The following is a 24,844-nucleotide window of genomic DNA, read 5'->3' on the forward strand; positions in this document are numbered from 1 at the left end:
AATCACTCGTATGGCTTCCATTAAAAGAGTATTGGTTTTCCATGAATTCAGTAAGTGATGATGTCAGATAGTCATGCAAAAACTGTTTCCCTCAGATATTATTCTCTTGCTCAGATTATAATCTGAGTCACGAGAGCTTCCTCCTAGCACTAAGTACCACCATTCTTTCACAGATTTCAAAGTGGCATACATTCCCATGTTTAATTCTGACAACAAGCTGTGCAATAGGTTAGGCTGAGAGGAAACTATTGGGCTAGATGTGAACCACAGACTCTTGGCACTAATCTGATACTCAGACCATTACAACACCATACCGGTTTTCAATGTGAAACCTGTAAAATTCTAGACAAGGGACTCTAGGAATTTTTCCCCCACAGGTCCTGGTAGTCATGCTTTGGTGAAAAAAATTCCCCAAGTTCCTTTATGCCTGTTCAAGACGTGAAGGAAGAAGGAACTCAGAAATCTCGATTAAGACTTCACCACAACTTTCCTGTCATTGCTATCAATTTTATTCAAAGGCATGCATATGATGGGGGGGGGGGGAAGCAAAGTACAGTAGTAGGAGGGAAGATAACAGACACAATTTGAGGGAAGGGACTGAGATTGTACTGAACTCCCAGTTATGTCATCAGGAACATGAGCACATTGTTTCAGATAGCTGCCAGCTTCTTTATTTCAGTTAATAATAATAATAAAAATAAGTTTATTTGTATTTTCCTGCTTCTCCCAACGGATCGAAGCGGGATTACAACTAGACAAAGGCCAAGCCATCAGGGGGTCTTTACACTTGTGTTTAGCAGGGGAAACCCACAGTTTTGTTCAGAGTCTCCTTAAGACTTCTCAATATGGACACTGAAGGTCCTGCTGCAGTCACTTGCAACACCTATGGGATGTTTGTCTTCTTGCCTAGGGATATGGGGAACTTTACCTTCCCCAAGTGCAAGTTGGTAGCCCTCTTAGAAGAGAAAGTACAGCAGCTGGAGGCCCAGGTAGCTACACTTCAGCATCATAGGGAGGAAGAGGTTGTCCTGACCAGAACGGACCAGATGGTCCTGGACAGGAAACACACAAAGGAAGTTGCTGGGGAAGAGGAGGTCACTTCACACACAACAGAAGTAGATAGTTGGAAGAAGGTCACACACAGAAGTAGGGAAACCAGGGAACATTCTGTAAGCTTACAGCTACAGAATCGATTTCAATCTCTCTCTACTATCAAGGATGATGAGGAACAACAGCAGGGACAGACCTCAGGGACAGAGCAGGGGACCCAGAGAGCTCCACCAAAGGGAACGGCTGCTGCTAAGCCTCGGAGGAGGCATGTGGTGGTCATCGGGGACTCTTTGCTGAGAGGCACTGAACCAGTGGTTTGTGGGCCTGACAAGATGTCTCGGGAGGTGTGCTGTCTCCCTGGGGCAAAGATCCGTGATGTGACAGAGAGGCTGACAAGACTGGTCAAGCCTACTGACCATTACCCCTTTTTTTTGGTTCATGTGGGAACCAATGATACTGCAAGGCATAGCCTTCAGAATATCATAAGGGATTATGAGGCTTTGGGTAGGAAGTTGAAAGAGGTGGATGCACAGGTTGTCATCTCCTCTCTTCTCCCAGTCGAAGGGCATGGTCCAGGAAGGGAGAAGAAAATAGCGGATGTAAATAACTGGCTCCGTAGATGGTGCCGCCAAGAACGATTTGGATTCTTGGACCATGGGCTGCGGTTCCACGAGGAGGGACTTCTGGCAAGGGATGGGTTGCATCTCACACCAGTTGGCAAAAACATTTTTGCCAATAGCCTCAAGAATTTGATCAGGAGGGCTTTAAACTGAGTTATGTGGGGGAGGGAGACAATATTCTGGAAGGCAAAAAGGCTGGAGAAGATAGTCAAATTGACAGAGAGGGAACAAGACAAACAGTGCAAGGACCCAACAGTGGGAGGCAAAAGAACTTGCACAGGCAGCAAGTAAAGGGAACACATGGTCTTAGATGCCTCTACACTAATGCACAGAGCATGGGAAATAAGCACGATGAACTTCAACTCCTAGTACAACAAAGCAAATATGATATAATAGGCATCACTGAAACCTGGTGGGATGAGTCTCATGATTGGAATGTGGAAATAGAGGGGTATAACCTTTTCAAGAGAAACAGGCCAAACAGGAAAGGAGGAGGAATAGCCCTATATGTCAGAGATATTTACACCAGTGAAGAGATCCAGGACATCAATCCTGGAAGCCAGGTGGAGAGCATCTGGATAAAAATTAAAGGGCAGGGAAACAACAAGGATGTTATGGTGGGAGTCTACTACAGACCCCCAAGTCAGACAGAGGAATTGGATGATGCCTTTCTAGAACAGATGACCACACACTCAGAAAGGAGAGATGTAGTAGTGATGGGTGACTTCAACTACCCTGATATTTGTTGGAAGTCAAACTCAGCCAGATCCTCAAGGTCTAGTAAATTCCTCACTTGCCTTGGAGACAATTTCATGGTCCAAAAGGTGGAAGAGGCAACAAGGGGATCAGCTATTTTAGATCTGATCCTAACCAACAAGGATGACTTGGTTAAGGAAGTGCAAGTGGTGGGATCCTTAGGTGGAAGTGACCATGTTCTCCTGGAGTTTGTTATACAATGGAAAGGAGAAGTCAGGCATAGTCAGACACGCATTCTAGACTTCAGGAGAGCGGATTTCAGTAAACTTAGAGAAATATTGGGGGCGATCCCATGGTCAGGAATACTAAAAGAGAAGGGAGTTCAAGATGGACGGGAGTTTCTCAAAAGGGAGATACTGAAGGCACAAATTAAAACAGTTCCAGTGAGAAAGAAAAATGGGAGGTGTCGCAAGAACCCAGGATGGATGACAAAGGAACTTTCAGCTCAGCTAAATTTTAAACGGAACATGTATAAGAAATGGAAAAATGGGGAAATCACCAAAGAGGAATTCAAACAAATAGCTAGCAAGTGTAGAGATAAGGTCAGAAAAGCCAAAGCACAGAATGAATTCAGGCTTGCTATAAAGGTTAAGAACAACAAAAAGGGCTTTTTTGGATATGTCCGCAGCAAAAGGAAGAAGAAGGAAACGGTAGGGCCACTGCGTGGAGAAGATGGCAAAATGCAAAAAGACAGAGAAAAGGCAGAATTACTCAACACTTTCTTTGCCTCAGTCTTCTCAGAAAAGGCAAAGGGTGCTCAACCTGAGGATAATGGAGCAGAGGACAGAATAGGGGAAATTCAGCACAAAATAAGTAAAGAGATGGTACAGGAATACCTGTTTAACCTAAATGAATTTAAGTCTCCAGGACCAGATGAGCTACATCCAAGGGTATTAAAAGAACTGGCAAATGTAATATCGGAGCCATTGGCAATAATCTTTGAAAACTCCTGGAGAACAGGAGAAGTCCCAGCAGACTGGAGGAAGGCAAACGTTGTCCCCATCTTCAAAAAGGGGAAAAAAGAGGATCCCAACAATTATCGTCCAGTTAGTCTGACATCAATCCCAGGAAAGATTCTGGAGCAGATCATTAAACAGAGAATCTGTGAACATCTAGATGGCAATGCCATAATCACGAAAAGTCAACATGGGTTTCAGAGAAACAAGTCATGCCAGACAAATCTAATCTCTTTCTTTGATAAAATTACCAGCTTGGTAGATGAAGGGAATGCTGTGGATATAGTATATCTTGATTTCAGTAAGGCCTTTGACAAGGTTCCCCATGACATTCTCGCAAACAAGCTTGTAAAATGTGGGCTAAACAAGGCAACTGTTAAGTGGATTTGTAATTGGTTGACCGGCCGAACCCAAAGGGTGCTCAACAATGGCACCTTTGCATCCTGGAGAGAAGTAACCAGTGGTGTTCCACAGGGCTCTGTCCTGGGCCCAGTACTGTTCAACATCTTTATCACTGACTTGGAGGAAAAAATTGGGGGAATACTTATCAAATTTGCAGATGACACCAAATTAGGAGGAATAGCTAATACTCCAGAGGACAGGATCAAAATTCAAAATGACCTGAATAGACTAGAAAGCTGGGCCACAGCTAACAGAATGAACTTCAACAGGGAGAAATGTAAGGTACTGCACTTAGGGCAAAAAAATGAAATGCACAGATATAGGATGGGGGACACCTGGCTTAAGGAGACAACATGTGAAAGGGATCTAGGAGTCCAAGTAGACCACAAGTTGAACACGAGTCAACAATGCGATGCGGCAGCTAACAAGACCAATGCGATTTTAGGCTGCATCAATAGAAGTATTGTATCTAGATCCAGGGAAGTAATAGTGCCACTATATTCTTCTCTGGTCAGGCCCCACCTGGAATATTGTGTCCAGTTCTGGGCGCCACAATTCAAAAAGGACATTGAGAAACTGGAGCGTGTCCAAAGGAGGGTGACTAAAATGGTGAAAGGTCTGGAAACCTTGCCCTATGAGGAACGACTCAGGGAGCTGGGGATGTTTAGCCTGGAGAAGAGAAGGTTAAGAGGTGATATGATAGCCCTATTTAAATACTTGAAGGGATGTCATATTGAGGAGGGAGCAAGCTTGTTTTCTGCTGCTCTAGAGACTAGGACCCGGAGCAATGGATGCAAGCTGCAGGAAAAGAGATTCCACCTCAACATTAGGAGGAATTTCCTGACAGTAAGGGCTGTTCGACAGTGGAACACACTTCCTCGGAGTGTAGTGGAGTCTCCCTCCTTGGAGGTCTTCAAACGGAGGCTGGATGGCCATCTGTCGGCGATGCTTTGATCTGGATTTCCTGCATGTTAGGGGGTTGGACTGGATGGCCCTTGCTGTCTCTTCCAACTCTATGATTCTATGATTCTAAAAATCTCCATACAGGCAGTCATGTCTAAAAAAAATATCATAAAAACATCACAAAGTATAAAAATTTCAATTACAGTAATCGCAGGGCAGCGTGCAGTTATGCTTTTATGACTGGAAGTGGGGTTTCCTAAAGTTCTTTATAGAAGGTCAGGTGGGTATGCCCGCCGGAAGTGATCCGTCTTAATGCCTTCTTAAAGGCATCTAATAATAATAATAATAATAATAATAATAATAATAATAGGATTTATTTATATGCCACCCAATCACTGGGAATCTGGGCGGCTTACAACAGAGGGGATAACAGACGGTTCCCTGCCCTCAGGTTTACAATCTAAAAAGACACGACACAAAAGGAGAAGGGAATGGTGATGGGAAAGGGGTTGAGGTCCAGTGGTTATTCTCTCCCTCTGAGGCCTGGACCAAGGCAGATGGACTGGAGGGAGGGCTCTTCTTCTTCAGGCTAGCCCTGATGGAGCTGGGCCTGCCTGGTCAAGGGTCGTGATGAGACTGATCTCTTCCGGCAGATTGTTCCATAACCTGGGAGCCATAGTTGTATATGCTCTTTTGGAAGTCACTGTTAGTCCAGAAGCTAATTGGCAGCCAGTGTAAGGATTTTAGGACTGGTGTTATATATTAGTTAGTTTCAAAGGTGCTACTAGATCTGTTTGTATCCATAATTTCAGTGATAGAGAAATCTTGACATGGAATAAGCAAAGGTTTTTTTCATTTTTTATAAAAAAAATTGGTGTGGCCAACAGTTAACAAAATTTCATCCAAGTCATTCACTACTGATGAAACACAGAAAGGATGTTTCTGATCAATGCCCTGAATCTCTCTTCTCAGGTAAACTGTAAGTAAATTAGCATCCTAAACTATATGGATCACAGTGTGCTTGGTGACAGTCTACTTCCATTCCTTCCAAATATTAGCAGCTACTGTTCAAATTCCAAAGACAGACATCATCAAACTAGTTGAGTAATATACTCTCAGTAATTGGAAGGCAAACCACACCATGCTTCCTCTACTTTCCAAACCAACATGCAATTTAGGATTTATTCTGTGGATGTCCAATTCATTCAAATGGATCAGAATTAACTACTGGCTGTCCGTCAGTAATATAAAATAATTTCAGCACAGATGTAAAATGGAACACTCTGAATCACATAATGACTCTAGCAGTTTTTGTTTGAGATTAATTGTTATATCCTGAAATAAAACAAAAACTAGAACTATGACATAATAGTTTGCCAACAGGAGCACAGCTAGATAATTTCCTCTGCTAAAGTAAAACAGAAACTATCAGATGCTGACAATATTCCTTGGTGGGACAGATTAGTTTTTGAAACCCTTTCAGAAGCTGACTAATTAGGATATTGGGGAAGTAAACAGTTATTACAGCATGGAATTATCCCCTACAGACTTGTTTTCTGAAGTATCTGATGACTGCCAATTGGGAATTAATTTGATAAACATAAAATCTAGATGTGTGCCCATGAGTAAGTGGGAAGAAAATAAACACATCATGTTTTAGCACCAATACAGTTCATAAGCACTTAGATATCAAATGTAACAGTCAAATATACGTCTATGTGCATATATGTACATCTATGTGCATTTCTATATCTGTATCTTAAATCTACATTTATGTATATACCTGTATGTTGTGACAATTACAATCACAAGTGGGAGCTGTACCAAAATGTTGCAACACATAGTTCCTTTGTTCTAGATTCCTGATAGCTAACCATGTTCCTCTCGAAGATCCTCATCCATTCCTTCATTTCCATCTTTCCATGAGCTCCCTATTTCAACAATAATTCAGCATTCTGTGGCCAGAAACTCTGGGCTGTTGGAATGTAGCTTACACTCCTAGTCAGTCACCATTTCTCCACCTGATTGTTTCAAAAGTTGTTATGAGCATAAAGTGGGGCAGAGGAGAATTATGCACACCACCTGAGCACAACAAAGGAAACGTGGGATTAAAATGAAACTAAATTATAGGATGAAATAATTATTCTATAGGATGAAATGCTATTCTATTATAAAACTATTTTTTTGAGGGGGAGGGGAAAAATAAAGATGACAAGTACAACTAGTGATATTACATTCAAGCACTATATACATATAGACACTAATATATCACAATCAATTTTTTGTTTTCCCTTTATAATGATCCTTTTTATTAATGACTATATGATTAACATACAGGGAAGAAAGAGTACACAGTAAACACTCTATATCCATGGGCTTGCCACCTGCAGATTTAAGCATCCGTGGAAAGGAAACCCTGTTGCTTTCAATGGGGGCATGTGCACACAGCCATGTTAGCAGCCATGTACATGTGGCGCCCACCATTGAGGACAATGGGACTCAAGGTCCTGCGTTTTTCCTTATTCACAGGGGAGGGGTCCAGAATGGATCCCCTGTGCATACAAAGGATGTATTTTAATGGAAATTATTTTGTCTGTCTTTCACAGCGCTTTATAAATAAAGGTTAATAATAATAATAATAATAATAATAATAATAATAATAGCAGCAATCCACTGCATGGTTTCCAAGAATGATACTCCCCTCAGTTTTAGCAGTCTGTGGCCAGAGATCAGAATGTTGGACTAGGATCTCCCAGGTCCTACTCCAGCATTCTGATCACACCACACTGGTACCAAAATGCCATAAGGGTGGTAGCATCCCACATCGATATACTAACAGAGATTTCAGTTCTCCATGTAAAAGGTATTCAAGACCTATTGTAATACAGACCTAGTGTAGTCATAGTTATTCCTAGTTAAGTGTGTATAGAACTCCAGATTAAAACATACATCCATTCTGCTTTTAAACAACAATTCAGGCCTCACTGAAAAGACATCAAGGACAAGCATTTACGCAGTAACATTTTTTTATCTCATTTATTGCTGTAATGTTAGAGCATCATGATATAAAATTGAGAGTCTTACAGGGCCATTTTATTTTGTAGATTTTTTTAAAAAATTTTTTGTCTGATATATAAAAAGCAAATTTAAGGATGTTAGGGTGATCTTTGGCCAGTAATGATCTCCTAGTCGAAATACCTTGCAGGATTACTGTGAAGACTGAAATGATGAGCATCATATATGCCACTTGAATTTCTTAGAGAAAGGCAAGACATAAATTTAAATAACATGACATCTACCAGAGCTTTCAGTTCTACAAACAGCATTTTAAAAATCAAAGCAACTAAAAAAAAGGGAAAAAAATTAAAAATTGGCATTTCGATTTTGAAGGTTTGTTCTTCCCTGAGATCAGAGTCCATGTACATATATCTGCACCAACACTGTGGTTCTACATCAGGATTGACTTTAGAAATAAGTAATGAAATAAATCGGCACATGTATTAGCATGCATAGCAGTGATACTCAACTACTTTTTCTTAGATGAAAGTGACTAGCTTGTGTTGACAATATTGTTATAGTTATTATGGGTTATAAAAGAGTAATCACAACAGACGGTCTTAGAAAGCACTGTTTTGCAATTTAATATTGACTATATACAACAGCAGGCCTTTAAATCTTGGTGACATTCTCCTGCCTCTCCCCCCCCCCCCCTTTTCCTCACAAATGAAATCTGAAATAAAGCCTCTGGATTCAGATAGTTTAGATAGTTAATTTTCAAGGGAGAGAGAAGTGCAACGTGCAATATACTGTATGTTGCAAACTAACCAATTTATCTACCAGTCATTCCAATGATGTTGCAAAAGGATTAACTACTGACTATGATTTAACCAGGCACCACAGATTAAACACCATCTTCAACCTGGAGCTCTCCTTTACTATGTGCTAGATGACAACACCTATTACGTGGCTGGGGATAAAGTGGTAGTCTGACACATCTAGAGGAGGCTATATTGAAAGATTTTCACACAAAAGAAGAACAGAAACTATTGTGAAAAAGGAATTTACTTACTATATTTTAACCACACTATAAAGTTTTGCATTGTGTCAGTAGACAGTCAACTGTCTATGTCAAAGTCATATTTTTAGTATAAGGCTAAATCTCCCTGCCAATAGATGTGTGATATTGGGTTTTCATTTTCATTTTAGATAGTTATAGATGTTTGTATTTCTATGCTATGCTAGGATCCTCAGTGGTGGCGTCGGCGGCACCGAAGAGTAAGGGGCCGGCTCTTTTCCTCGGCCCCGCCGGCTCTGGAGCCGCTTCCCCACTGCCGCCTTTTGGGAAAAAAAGGGCGGCAAGAGCCCAGCCGCCGCGGATCCTCTCTCAGGCCTCCAGAGAGGCCCCCTCCAGCCGGCGTGAGACCCCCTCAGGGTAGGCCAGAGATGCTGCCGGCGGGTGACTTGGGGGGTTATCTTATACCCCCCGTCACCTTATACACCGGAAAATATGGTACTTAAATTGTGTTCAGGTAATACAACAAGGCCATTTCCCAACTCTTTCTCCCTATCCATGGAGGTATTCCATTATAGAACACGATAACATCAGGAGCTCATTTATATATTCATCCTCCAACATTCTTCAGGAAAAGAACTTCAAAATGAGAGACTTCAGCATTAAAATGCTGAATGATAACAAGTCATCCTACTTGCTAATTAGCTTACTTGCTGTTCACCGCTATGATCTCTGGAATAGCGGTATATAAATAAAACAAAAAAAAATTATGATTGTAATAAGGATTGAATTTTTAAAAATATAAATACAGTTAAAATTGCTTGATTTTAAAAGTTAAAAATGATGGTAGTTATGAACTTTTGCTGTTCAGAATTTCCATGTTTTAGCAGTCCTGGAAGATAACCCACAGTCAGTCTTCCATATCCATGGGGTTTTCTATTCTAGACCCCTCCCATGGATGGCAAGTTCCACAGGACCTTAAGTCCCATTCTCCCCAATGGTGGCATGATGTGACCGCAATTATGTTGGCATGGCATGGCATGGCCACGTGCACACGCTGCCACTGAGGAGAACAGGTTGGGGCCATCCATAGATGCTCCAATCTGATGACAAGCTCACAGATAGGAAGAGATAGCTGCAGTTTGTTGCTTCGCAGTTTAAAGTCAGGATGATGATGTGTTGTTTTTATTATGTTGTACTTTCATTATTCGATACTGCCCTGTTGGGATGAAGGGTACTCTAGAAGAACTCATCTATTCCACAAATAGATGAGTAAACGTTGCATAGAATTGCCATAGAGTTTTGGTCCCTCTGTTTACCATTCTCTCCCACCTTAATACTCGTATGCCAGCCTCCCCCCAAACTATATTATTACATGCACTGACTGAGGATAACACTTCACCCATCTGATGAAGTAGGCTATAGTCAATGAAAGCTTATGCTACAATAAATATACCACAAACAATATAATAGTCTTTAAGGAGCCACACCTCTTTGCTATATTTGCTGCAACAGACTGGAAGTGGCTGAAGTGATTACTGGAAACAAGCTATGTTTGTCAGCTTCAGCTATCTTTGTTTAAAATGCTCCTGTACTAAAATAGTTCAATTTTCTAAACACAGACTTTTCATGGGCAATTACACTGAAATGCTTCTATCAGATGTTCATATATAATTTGAAAGCAGTTCTGAGCTTGAAAGCCCTGAATAAGAAATCACAAAAATGCATCTCCTGTGTCTGAAGTGAAGGCACATGGCCAGTTTCTATAAGCCTACAGCTAGTACACTGGCTGTTTACCAGGACTCTTTGTGGAACTAGAGGTACAGATTACAATGTCTGCATAACCTCTCCTCATCATTAGGTATGATGGAAAACAGAGAAGGTGAACAAACATACACTAGACTGCTTTTGAATACCACAGACATGATAAACAACATGAAATTAGTTCCTAGACAAATTAGGGACTTAGGCCCGTTACACACGGGCTAAAAAGTACACGCGGAGCGCGTACTAGGGTTAAGGTGGGCCCTAAACCTAGTGTGCGCTGTGCGCGCACAAAATGGCAGCAGCCGTTCCGCACGGCCGCCATCATCGATACGTCACGGCCATGACGCCTCCAAACGAGGCGACGTGGTTGTGACGTATTGGGGTCGCGGCAGGGCGCCTAGGGCGCCCTTTCTGCGACCCTGGAAGGAGCTCCGTTTCGGAGCTCCTTCCTGGTTTGGTCCGCTGGGCGCAGTCTTCAGACGGCTGCGCCCAGCGGACCAAAGGAGAAAGGGGCCAAACGGCCCCTTTCTCCTTCTCCCCGCCGCCGCGGGGTGTCCTTGGGGCTTGAAGCCCCAAGGACACCCCTTTCCAGGCTGCGGGGAAGGGGCCTTTTGCCGCTTCCCTGCAGCCCGGAAAGCGGCAGATCGGGGCCTCAGCGGCTGCTGCTCTAGCCACTGAGGCCCTGATCCAGTGGGGAAAGGTGTGCCTACAGGCCGCCCCAAAGGGACGGTCTGTAATGCGCCATAGATTCAGATAGATCAGATTTTTTGCAGCAAAGGTTGGCTTTCAAAGCATAGAAGGTCTGAGAATTAAGTGCAGTAAAACTTTCTGAACAAGTTTAAAAAGTGAGGGATGAGCTACCAACAGCAATGACAAGAAAGAAAGAAAGAAAGAAAGAAAGAAAGAAAGAAAGAAAGGCTGAAAAGTTGATTCTAAAAGAATCTGCTAGTGGCCACAATGTAAAGAGGAGGCTGCTTCAAGAGAACTTTCCTTATTTTGAGAACTATGACATAACACATCTTTTCTGTACAATGAAGTTTTATGCTATAAATAGTCATCTTGCCTAAGATTTCTGGAAGAGAACTGGGGTGTATAAACAGACAACTGATGGAGAGATGTAATGCTCTCCTAGGCAATAAAGGAGGAACGAGTGTTTTTCTTGAAACCAATTATCTTTTAACAGCAGAATGAATCTTACTACTTCCATGTCTTCATCATCTTTGTATATGGATACAGATCAAATTACCCTATAATATTTCTTTATTTATAAATTCTAATTCAATAAACATTCGAGAGGCAGCCTTCAGTGGTAGTCTGTTTTTAGAAGAAGGGTAACATCAAAATAACAAATACAAACTATTAACAGTCAATAGAAACAAAGCAGCAGCCAATCTTCACATCAGTCCTGCTATCAGAATAACAACTGAAGGAAACCATTTCCCACAATGTACAGCTATACCTTATTTTAAGGCACTTCTCTTTAAAGCACTTCCCTATGGCATTTTTCAGTTATATAATACAGCACCATTTTGTTGCCTGCATCCAGGTCTGTTTACAGCACGTGTGTACTCCGTGTCTCAATGTTGTATGCTGGCAAATTTTTATTTTTACTTTTGTATCTTTTTCTTAGGCCTAGTCCCATTACATACTTAATAAATTATTGTGTAAATATGGTTTGTTTGTTTGGGTTTTTTTTTTGGTATTTATATGGCCTGGCAAAGGGGGTGGGAGGAGGCTGTGATTCACTTCAAGGTGATATTCTCTTACCGTGATGTTTTGGAACCTAACTCATCATATTAGCAGGGTATGCTTGTACTTTTGGAATTCCTGACTTTACAACTGGATACCGTAATTGTGATCAGGCACCGAAATAAAACCCTTCTTAGGTTTTTCATAATAATATAATGTTAAAGCAGACTTAAGATGCTGCTGACAATTTTTTCTTATTCACATGAAAGTGAAACAGGTTTGTTTACTTGCTGTCTTTGAGGGGTTGTGCAGATTGCCCCTAAGGGATGACCTGCAGCAACCAGATGCTATGGTCCCAATCTGGCCTTTCCAGAGTGTGATAGCTACGGCTTTAAGGCATTCCTTTGGCACTGTGTCATGTAGACACAGCCCCAGAGGAGTGCCGTAACGCTGTGCGCTGAATGGAGCGGCGTCCTGGGGGCAGAGTTGGGGCGTGTTTCATGTGGACATCATGCCCAGACTCCACTCCCAGGCCAGCCTTAATGGCCGGTCTGCACACGGTCTTGCTATTTATGGGGACTGTCACCATCAGGAGAAGAAATTCTGTTTCTATTATCCTCCTACTTTAAGCACTAACTACAGTTATTTAGTTGTGCTGCACATGGATAAACATACTGGAAGTGCATTTCCTCCTATTAGGAAGAGTGATCTCTGAAAGAAACTAAGTACTATTTGAACCAATTGTGTTTTTTTTTTTTTTGCAAAAGAAAGGCAGAGGGAGGAAAGAGCAGCAGCTGGGGTAGGGGGAGGAAAGAGCAATTCCTGTAGTAATTCTCTATCCTCTTAGCATTTTCTTGTAACTATACTGTTTTACAGATAAAACTGCCACAGCAAAAAATGACAAATACAACGCATAAAAGAACAAAAAGGGGCAATAAATCACAAGTGACACTGCAGCCTATTAAAATGCATTCAGCTGTTGTTGCAAAAAGCAGAGCACTCCCCATTCACTTTATATTCAGCTCTGCAGAAGTGAAAGATAGATAATCTTTGAACTATCAATATAACAAATACTGGAGTTCTAATCAGAACAGATATACAGACTATAAGGCTGATGACAAAGGGAGGCTTGGCAACTGATGGGGGCTGTTAGTCACAATATTTTATGTAACCTGAGAGTGTAGCACTGGGGCTAGCAGTGCTACGCTTTGCAGTGCAGTGTAATTTCAGTTGCTGCAGGCATCTGCAGAAAATATGTAAGTGTGGACAAGCAGATGCACATCACCAAAACCAGTATACAGTACTTTCTCCTGAGAACCTTTATTTAGTTGGCAGTTTCTGAACTAAGACCTGGAAGGGTAGCTATGAAGAAACTAGACAAGATCTATCACTGAACTCCAATGTCAGGACTGTCCATGCCATTGTATTTCCAATTTCTATGTATGGTTGTGAAAGATGAACAGTGAGGAAAGTTGAAGGGAAGAAAATCAACTCATTTGAAATGTGCTGCTGGAAGAAAGCTCCGTGAATACTTTGGAGTGCTAAAAAACAAATAAATGTGTCCTAGAGCAAATTAGACTTGAACTCTCCATGTAAGACAAGATGACTAAATGTAAACTGTCATACTTTGGACATACCATGAGAAGACATGACTCACTAGAAAAGACAATAATGCTCGGCAAGATGGAAGGCAACAGGAAAAGAGGAAAATTGTATTGAAGATTGAGGGACTCAAGTCCAAAACGCACTGCAGAAATAATCCAGTTTGAGACCGCTTAAACTGCCCTGGCCCAATGCTAGAGAATTCTGGGAACTGTAGTTTTGTGGGACACTTAGCCTTCTCTATCAGAGAGCTCTGGGGCCACAGTAAAGGTACAATTCCCAGAATTCTCTAATATTCAGGCAGGCCAGTTAAAGCGGTCTCAAACTGGATTATTTCTGCAGTGTATTTTGGACCTTTAACAAGAAAGCCACAGCCCTGAGCTGCCAGGACCTGATCAGTGATGTGGGAGCCTTGCATCTGTAGGTCACCATAAGTTGAAGTCAATTCGAGCACAAGTAACAACAACAACAAAGTATGTATAAAGAGAGAAGGAGAGAAAAATGTGTTTGTATGCATTTTCAATTTATTTTCCAAGGTATTATATATCCATCTGTTAATCAATTCTGCTAGTTTCAGCTAACCCTTCTGTTGTTTAGCTGACAAAGCTGAGAGCTGCCCCAGCAACAAACCATGTGGTACTAATTTAGATCATGTTTCACTAAAGGTGCTTAGCAGCTACTGTCTGCTACCCCTTCAAGCAGAAAATTCACTTTAATATACAAGAGGGAAAGAATTGAAGTCATCCTGAATGCTATTTGCAGATAGGGAATGCAGATCACGTGTGCTCAAGAGAAGCATAGTAATGGAGCAAATGAGACTTACTATATCTGGTACTGAAACCTCTCCTCACCAATAAATATTCCACTCTACACATCACAGATGGTATTTTGCTCTAAGTCAGTCAAAGTACCTGCAGAATACTGTACTGCAGTATTATTCCAAGCATACTCTGTTTATGTTTCATTTGAAACAAGAGTCCAGTATTAGAAAAACATCTGATTCCCTAAACAATGACATTCTTTGAGCGGATGTGTCTTTAAATGATTTTCAACACATCACCATTGGTTAAAATATCTTGGAAATGTAGATCCCTAGTGCCAGGGCAACTTCTATGCTCCAGCTTTCTTCCATGTTCTGGTGTGACAAATGTGATGAGGCATTTTCAAACAGCTCAATTAGGAACCTAAAGAAAATTCATGTTCAACTATCCCCCAAAGGTACCATAACAACTTCCCCATCCATAATAACTTTTTCTTTCAACAGAATAAACTGTTCCCTTCTCTACATATTTCCCTTCCTCTAAACGTTTCCCTTATGCCCTCAAATGACATTCATTCTTGGCAATTTGTTTATTTTCTCTCATCCATTTTCTACCTTCTGTAACACTTCACATCCAGATATTTTAGAATATTTGTTGGTTGCTGAGACAACAACAACTCATTATTGTTGTAACTCATTTAGAGTTTTATGGGTTTTACAGACACTTTGCAAATACATAAATGCAATGCAATCCTGAAAATACACATTTTTGGACCGAACTATACACTCATGTGGATAAATTTTTGCTGGCCTCATTAGTGTAAGACCACCACAAAAATATTACAATTTCCATATTTAATAAAAAATGTCTCAAAATAAAATATTTGAATATAAAATCTCTTCAACAGTTTCCACATAAACATTTTGATTCACATGAGGTAGCTATGCCAGATTTGAGCATGAGTATAGCAAATGAATATTTCTGATTCTAACTGTGATGAGAGACTTTTTCCATTTCTTAGAGCTGGAACTATGCTAATCTATGAGGTTCAGTTTCTAAGCTAGATGCTACAGTTCTGCCGGTCTCTCTCTCTCTCTCTCTCTCTCTCTCTCTCTCTCTCTCTCTCTCTCCATCCTAAACCCTCCTTGTCTTTAATTATTACAAATCTTCAATTATTTACAATTTCATTTCATGAGGAAACATATAAATAACTGGATGTAAAAACTTTTGAACATGCTGCTTTAAACCAAAAATGTGATTGAATGTGCAACAGTTTCCAAAGACCTCTGTACAATGGCCACAAAAAGCAAAGTGAAACCCAAAGCCATGCTCTAATGCTTCTTGCCCAAACAGCCTGTCTGAAGATCACTTTACCTAAAGATGTGACATTACTTCAGGGGTTTAAATATGCTTTGCATTTCACATCACAACTACTAGTTTAAGCAAGTCTAGTCCATAATGTAAATGGATTGGTCAAGCCGGAAACAGCTCTTCATTGGAAATATATAAGCAACACAGATATTCATATCAACTTCACTTCCACTTTGTATCAATTTGACAACTTCACTACAATGAGGTGACTTTTTGGGTCTCATTTATCAGCCGCTCTTTGCAGTCTTTGTGAAAAAGCATAGATAATGATTGCATCTGCATATCACACATTCTATGGATCAGTATGTAACTATCATTCCACTACTCAAAAATGTTGTGCCTATGGACATCTAGTTCTCAACTCTGTTCAAAGAGGGAATAAAACCCAGTTTCTCCTTCCATAACCAGTTGTGCGGGTAGTGTAATCAGCAGTGTGTTTAAGGACCACAAAAACAAGTATATGTCTACTATGTTTGGATGGAAATCTTCAATCCCTTCGTTTTCTGAGAATGAAAAATTTCACAATTTTTCTCCTTGCTTACAGATGGGCAGATATTTTCTGTTATTTTCTTGCATCTGCAAGATTTTTTTTACACAAGTTGTGCAATTCCACAATAATGTGAAATTATAATAGCTGCAGTAGCTAAATACACAAAACTAATTTTTCATCAGTTTTTTACAATAAATATATCGGCCTACTTCTTCCATCACTCAGTACTTCTGTACTTGCTTTGTGTCCTTTTCTCAACCTGGAGACAAGAGTTTTAGGAGCAGGCAGCAATTTCTTTACAGTCTGTTTTGATGGCAACTACTTCTCTTGTCAAGAACCTTTGCTATTATTTTTCAAATTGCTTAAATAATACAACTGAAAAACCCACTGGAATTCTAGTACAGGATGACTCTCACTTATCTGGATTTCCAGAATCCAAAATTATCCATGTGGCTGAGATGTTTCAATGCACATAAATTTTGTTTAATGCACAAAATTATGAAAAATATTATGTATAAAATTACATTCAGGGTCTTTATTAAATGTGTTTACCAAATATAAATGAATTTCATGGGTCCCACCTCCAAGATATCTCTCTCTCTCTCTCTCTCTCTCTCTCTCTCTCTCTCTATATATATATATATATATATATATGCATATATTCCAAAATACAAATAAATAAATAAATAAATAAATAAATAAATAAATAAATTTGAAATTCAAAACACTTCTGATTCTAAGCATTTTGGATAAGGGAGACTTAAAGGTAATACATTGCTTTTGTCCGTTAAAGTTTATCCTGGATTTTGGCATGCAGTGGTTTGTTGAAATCTAGTTTGGTTCATATATGCACATGTCTCTGAACACATGTTTGGTCATGGGCTGTTAAAGAGACACAGACCACCATCTTAACCCACGGTTTCTGTTTCCTTGCTAAGTCTTGGTTATTTAAAAATTGCTTGTTATGACATCTGAATCTATAGATATTGACTGTCTCTCACTTGTTTTCTCAGATGTCCACCTGAAAGCTGACAATAGCACAAGAGAAATCAGCCAGAAACTAACCAGGAATGGGAAGCACACACCTCTGTTTGTTCAATCTCTTAGCTTAAAGAACAAACAAATGTGTCCAATGCATAATTAGTACTACATTTTCCAGGACTGGCACCTGATTTTGAAAATCACTGCACAATAAAGCACATGGAGTAGGGAAAGCTTTTTGAAGATTTTTTTTTTAAAGGGACATGCATGAATATGCAGCAGACATTTGGACACTGCGATTATCCGAAGTATTTTGACGAGCTTCCAGGGATGTTTGAAATCATGGGTTGAAAAGCTTGTTAGAATATGGGAATAAGCTTCTAACATCCTTATGATCACATTTTTCTGTCTATGGCCTGGTCCAGACGGGCCTACAGGGCACCCTCGTCACGTGCTAGGGGTTGGCCGAGGGTGCTGCGCCCACATGTGCCTCAACCCTAGCACGTGACGAGGGTGTCAAAATGGCAGTGCCCTGTACAGATGGGCGCCGCCATTTTGATGCAACGGACACCTAGTATCCGCACGTCGCGGTGCCATAATGATGTCATAAGTATGCTTTAAGGAGAGGCAATTCACATCCTCCCTTTCCCCCCAAAGTTTGTAGGGCTCAAAGGCTATAAAACATGTTCCCCCCATACCAGACTTTGCCCTCTCCTGTACTATGAGCTCTATATCTAATGGTGCAATTATTTAATTATATATTTACTAAGGGGTTGCATTAACTACATTCAGGCTGTTGGAGTTTTTAGCTTTTTATATGAAAAAAATCTTGCCTGATTCTGTTGTCGTGAGTTAAAGGTCTGTATACTAGGGACACATGTTGTTTTAAAAATTCAGCAAATCAGATATGTATTTAAATGTTATCAGCTGGATTTAGAGATCTGCACACATAATAAAGTGTTTGGAAGCTGACTTTCTCACCCTGCCTCTTTTCTTCCTGTAAATTCCCTGAGATTTATGAAAATGCTATCCCATTGGAAGGGGTTACTGAGTGGTTTGGTTACAATTTTGAGGGGAGGGCAGCTAGCTGGAGCATTAACTCCTCCCAGTTTTTCTTAATTTCCCCCTTTTTGCTCAGCACTACAGACCAACTCACTAAGCAAGATTTCCTGACTCTTAGAGTGGTGTTTTCAGGAAGATCTTGAGGCTTAAAAAAGATAGTTCCCAATAGATGTGGGCAGATTTTTCATGCAGCTTTAAGTGTATTAAACTGCTGAAGAATATGTTAACTGTAGAAAAGTTAGGACAAACTCAATTATCTTTGATAGAGAGGTGGGATATAAATAAATAAATAAATAAATAAATAAATATTATTAACTACTTTTAAAAATGATATTAGGCTTAAAGAGGATCAACCCAGTGTTCAAATACACAATGAAACATGCAGTGGAATAGTTTTGTGCTTATGAATATAAGTCTTCTAACTCTTTACTATCCACCAAATTTCTCAAGGGCAAATTCCACAACATGGTAAAACAACTATACGCAAAGAATGATGAGGATGCATAGGAAAACAAACCCCCAAAGCCAGATGGAAACAAGCCCCAAAAGTGAGATGGAAATGAGTAAGATGACTTGTCTATACTTGAGTGTCTGACCTGTTAGTTGGTCGTCGCCTGCAGCAGGGGCGATGCGAATGTATGGTGTTGTAAGCTGAGTCACGATTATCGCAGCTAAGGCAAAGGAAGATTTCCAGGTCAGCATGCATGAGGGAAAAAAAAGCCAGACTGAAGCTAAGCTAGCAAGAAACAATTTCTTCAGTTTTTATTGTTTCAATTCCTTACAAACTGGAAGGAAGGAAGGAAGGAAGGAAGGAAGGAAGGAAGGAAGGAAGGTAGGTAGGTTAGGCGTGATTTGCACTAATAAATTCCTCATGTAATTATATACATGCCTGGATGCATAACCCTTTGTGTAAGGATTACTGTGAACTGGATTGTACACAAGAAAGATGGCAACCATTTTTATTATCTTAGGGAGGAGGGAAAGCAAAACTGGCTGCTGACTAACTCATGTGTACAGCTCAGTTCTCATTAACTTTTCTCCACTCAGTTAAGTACTCATATAACTTAACTGCATGGGGAAATTTAGTAATGTGACCAGCCCTTATATTCTGTGGCATTTACCAATGAGTTTTGAATGACACTTTCTTTCTGTAAAGAAATGAATAACAAATAAACAAACAGAACAATCCCAAACACATTATGCAAAATAACAAATTAACTATATGGGGGTCTGATGAGATGAATCACATAAATTCAGATTTTTAAAGTAATCAACCTAAAACATTAGTGAAACACTAGTTAAACAGCACTACTATGTACTTTTGTAGTTTGCTGCAAAACTTTCATACTCCCAAGTCATATGTATTCAATAAATGTGTTTTTGAAAAATTCCTCAATATTGTTTTTATGTCATGAATGATCTCATTTTCATTCTTGAATTATTTTTTGTTAAATCTTACAAATTGTTACTTTGATCCCAAACTACTTAGTCTTTTCCTATGGACGTGCCTTACTTTTTGGGCTGTCAAAGTGCCAAGCTAGCGGTGATGACAGAGATGTAAGAATATGTCTCTATTCTCTTTGAAAACTTTTGGAAACAGCACTTCAGGATGGGGTGGGCATGTTTGAGGGATCCAATGGTTACACAAACATTCATAATAAAATTAGAAGTGTTTTTGTTTTTTAAAGTTCCTTTTTAAATTGGAAAAAACCAACAACAACCACACTGGGTTTTGCTAAAACCTTTTTTTAGGATAAAAAAAAAACAAATTTGAGAGGGAAAAAACATTTGAGAGGAGCACACATGGCTCATGGGCCACCAAGTCATCTCTAAATATAGATGGAGATCCATTGCAGGTTGGGAGAGCAGCACCAAGGGGAAGCTAATGGGACACACAGCAGCTTTGGGGGAGGAGTACTTTAATCAGAGAAACAAGATACAAACAGTGACTGAATATCACCATTCCACACACTGTTGTTCTAATTTTTATTACACTCCTCATACAATTTTTTTTAATTTCGGAGATGCAGAACATCACATTCAATTTGGCCCTAATGAGTGACAGTTTAAAGATGCAGCATGACAAAGGCCCATCAGTCCATATCAGAAAAGACATGACAGCTATCTTATGGAAGACATGACAACTATCTTATGGAACTATTTACATATTGATCTGTCCGTAAATTTAGAACTATTAAGATCACAAACCAGAGGAATAGCATAGATTTTTTTTTTTTTAAATTAGGTATTTAGAAATGAGCTAGCTAATTCAATTCAGAAAGATGATATCACATCTAAATGTTGTTTGGAGGGAGCAAGGTAAACAATGGAACTCAAAAGTTTCATGTTGGCACCAGAGCATGGAATTAAATAACCATGTAGAAGTTAACCCTCCAATTTGTTTACCTAAAGAATCCACAAAACCTGGTAGATGCTCTTTGAATTAAGCCCACTTATACAGTGTACTGAAAAACACATCGTACAACCTTACATTCTTAAAAGATATATATTACACAGCACTTGCCTTTCATATATGAATACATATTGTGTTTTGGCTTTTCTACTGTCTATTCTTACCTACATTTGTTTCTTTATGGATGAGATTTGCTATGCATTTTTTCATCATTTATCATGTATGATGGTTCTTAACTTTTAAACATGGAATAAAACCTCAATAAAAATTGTTTTAAAAGTTTGTGGCCTGCTACAGACTGCCAAAATAAAGCTGCTTCGGGTCTCTTTGGAGGTATGCTGTTTAAATGATGCATGCATCCTAAGAATCCAGAAGCTGCACCAAAGCTGCCCTCCAGTGCTTAGGAATGGAGTGTGGCTTTGGCGCAACCTCCAGACTCTTAGGACCCATGCATCATTTAAATAGCATACCTCCAAAGAGACCCGAAGCAGCTTCATTTTTGCAGTCTGTAACAGGCCTGTGTTTTAGTTTAAAAACCACATGTGAGCAATAATCATTCTAAATGCTGTTTGCAATTGCAGAATAACTCATAGGATTCACTGTGGGAAGCATCCCCAAATTTGAAACTTGAACAGAACCAACTCACAAGCACTCCTATAGAAAACAGTTGCATATAACCCCCTTAAATTTCAGTTGTAGAATGATTCACGGCTCCTTTCATGATGAAAAAAGGAATGGATCATGCCTTGAATGATTAAAAGCTCAGTGGCACTGGTGTTCACTGTTTACATTTTCATATATTTCTTTTCATTTCTTGAAATCCTATATATAAATATTGTTAAACTATTAGACATGGCATACATGGGGTGGGGGTGGGGGGAAGAAAAGCAACTTTTAATAGTTCAGATCTAGCTTCCCACATCTGGGAAACTGAATAAAGAAAAAAAAAGGCCCAACAATCCAATGGAAATTAAGGAAAAATATAATTTGAAAGCTTGTAAATTTAGACAGAACAGCCTGGGTGCAGTTAGATATGTGGCACTGAGTGAGGAAAGGAGATTATCTACCATCTGCAGACAATTAAGCTAAAAACCGCTGCTGCATAATATTTAGAAATATGTCTATGCAACTCTGAAACTCTCTGTTGTTAGCAACTGTTACTGCACTGGCGGTACAAAACTTAAAACGGGGTAATAAAAAGCCTTCTCTCTTACAACTGATAAAAAATTCCCAATTCACCTGGCACGATTAGAACAATACACACAGACACCTGCAGTCTGACACATGGAAAATGGGATAGAAAATTTTTACATAGACAGCTACGAGAAAGATATAAGAAAGATAAACTAGAAAAAGGGATTAAGGAAAAAAAAAGGAATAGATCAGATCTTTTTTGATAAGAAAAAAGGACATATTGCCCGATACTATAAGTTGCTGAAAGATCAAGAAATGGAACAAGAGACAGTGAAAAATACTATGATTAAATGGGTGCAAAATATAGGAAAAGAGATCAGCTTGGAGAAATGGGAGAAAGCCCTGAAAGATTCAAATAAGTTTACATTATGTCAAGATTACAAAGACAATTTCATCAAAATGTTCCATAGATGGCATCTATCCCCAGAAAAACTTAAGAGAATATATAAAACATGCAACTCTGAATGCTGGAAGTGTAAAAAACCAGGAGCAGATTTCTACCACATGTGGTGGAAATGTGAGAGTGTGAAAAAATACTGGAGATCGATTCATGAATCAATGGAAAAGATGGTTCGAGAACCATTACCTTTTGATCCACTTTTTTTTCTATTAAACATGATTCCAGATCGTAACCCAAGTAAAGAAAAAAATTAAGAAACACATTTTGTTGTACATGCTTACCACAGCTAGGATGACATATGCAAAGCAACTGAAAAAGGATGCAATCCCTTCAAAAGAGGACTGGATATATAAACTTAATGAGGCAATGGAGATGGACACGCTTACAATGTTGATGAGAGAAGAAGATAAAAATGAGGTAGAGATAGATTGGATGTGTGTGAGGAAATTTAAAAAGAGTTTAACCAATTAGAAGAACATCCCTGGAAAGAACAGTATTAGTTGACAAACTTGTGATTATATAGAAAGAAGAACAATATGACAAGTATGTTCATATTGGATATGGTAATATAGTGGATTCTATACATTAATAGAAATAGATAATAGTACTTACATAGCTAGACATGAATAAATACAAACTGAAGTGCAAGATTTAAGAATAATATGATGGGGGGAGGGGGAATGCCGAGGGTAACGAAAGAAAAAGTCTCACTTTGTGTTGGTATTTTTATCTTTTCTGAGTTAATTGAGTGTAAATAAGGAATGTAATAATGTACTAAAACTGTAACTGTAATGTATTAATGTACGATAAGTGTAACCGCACCAGAGTGCAGAATATAATGGAAGATAGTTAAAATAGAAGAAGTAACTATAAAATAACAGAGCATGACTGGAAAATTATCAAGAAGAATATGGAGTGGAATAAGATTATGGGAAACGTAGGCAGACAATTATTCGGGAAGTGGTTAATATATCAGGGGGAAAAAACTACACAGAAGAACTTGTGAGTGTATGTGTGTAATTGTTTAAATGTAAAGGGTGGTGGTTGTTGTTATTTGTTTGTTTGTTTGTTTGTTATAAATGTGTAGGTAGTCTATGTTATGTTGTAGGATGATGTGAGGATTTTATGTATGGTTTGTAAAAAAATTAAAAAAAATTAAAAAAAGGAAAATAGGATAGAAAAATTTTCTCTGACTTTTGAATTAGAGAATACGTACCTTGCAGACATGAAATGTATTCACAGGTTTTTTTTTTTGGGGGGGGGGAGTTGTTGCTGCTATTGTATTTTAATATTGCAGCTTGAGTTCTCCCTTATCTGAATTGCTCGGGACAGAAGTATTTTGCATTTTAGAATGCTTTTATTTGCATACGTAATAAGATATTTTGGAGATAGGACCCCAAGTCTAAACACAAAATTCATTGATGTTTCATATACATTTTATACATATAACCTGAAAATAATTTCATACAATATATTTAATAATTCTGTGCATGAGAAAAGTTTGTGTATACTAAACCATCAGAAAGCAAGTGTCAGCTACCCATGAAATAAGTTTTTGTTTTTGGAATATTTCAGATTTTGCAATTCCAGATAAGGGAGACTCAGCCTCTATAGTATTTATTAAAATCACATTATAGTGATTACAAATGTCATTATAATAACAGTACAATAATAATTATAATCACCATCTAAAGACTCCACTGTTGTTTATGTCAAGTTTGGCTAAACATTTCTTTGCAACTGTCTATTTTCTAAATTACATAATTAAATTGTTAAGAATTATATTGTCTATCACAAAAGCCCAGAGTGACCTAAACTCACACTTTATTTTCAGCTTTCTTCACTGTCCAGCTTTCACAACCATACACAGAAATGGAAAATACAATGACATGGGCCATCCTAACTTTAGTATTCAATGATAAATCTTTACACTTGAGAATCTTGTCTAATCAGTTTCCGGGTTTAGTACAAGGTGTTGGTTATAACCTTTAAAGCCCTTTGGGTCCAACCTATCTAAGAGATCGCCTCCTTCCGTATAATCCACCCCGGGGCACCTAGGTCCTCTGGGATGAATTTATTGCAACCTATAAAGACCAGGTTAACTGCAACTTCCCAGAGGACTGCTCCCAGATTATGGAACAGCCTGCTGGAGGAGATCCATCATGTTACCAGGTCGGACAACTTTAAAAAGGCTGTCAAGACATATCTCTTCCGGCAGGCCTTCCCTGAATAGCAAACCCGGCCATCAACCGAATCCAAATTTACCATCCCACTGAGCACTTGTGCCCTACCTGCCTGTCCCTGATTATTTTAACTATATTGCTTTTAATGGTTAATCTGTGTAATTGTTGTTTTAGGGGAGGGAAGGATTGATTGGGATAAGTGGTATGTATGTTCTTGTTTTAATTGTAAGCC

At 39.2% G+C, this 24,844-nt stretch overlaps 1 protein-coding gene across 12 annotated transcripts in view; it reads right to left on the bottom strand.

Annotated features, from left to right (window-relative positions):
* Positions 1–24,844, bottom strand: part of PTPRM (protein tyrosine phosphatase receptor type M) — a 625,500-nt gene that overhangs the window by 200,024 nt on the left and 400,632 nt on the right. For 7 of the 12 annotated variants that reach the window (XM_089517067.1, XM_089517065.1, XM_089517063.1 and 4 more), the window contains exon 14: positions 19,019–19,093. The exons of the other annotated variants lie outside the window; for them this stretch is intronic. In XM_089517067.1, the coding sequence (XP_089373193.1) occupies positions 19,019–19,093 (75 nt within the window). The remainder of the gene's footprint in view (positions 1–19,018; positions 19,094–24,844) is intronic. 12 annotated transcript variants of the gene reach the window in all.

Source organism: Sceloporus occidentalis, unplaced genomic scaffold, assembly GCF_023333645.1.
Source record: "Sceloporus occidentalis isolate IW3139 unplaced genomic scaffold, rSceOcc1.0.p SCAF_3, whole genome shotgun sequence".
NCBI classification, from domain to species: Eukaryota; Metazoa; Chordata; class Lepidosauria; order Squamata; family Phrynosomatidae; genus Sceloporus; species Sceloporus occidentalis.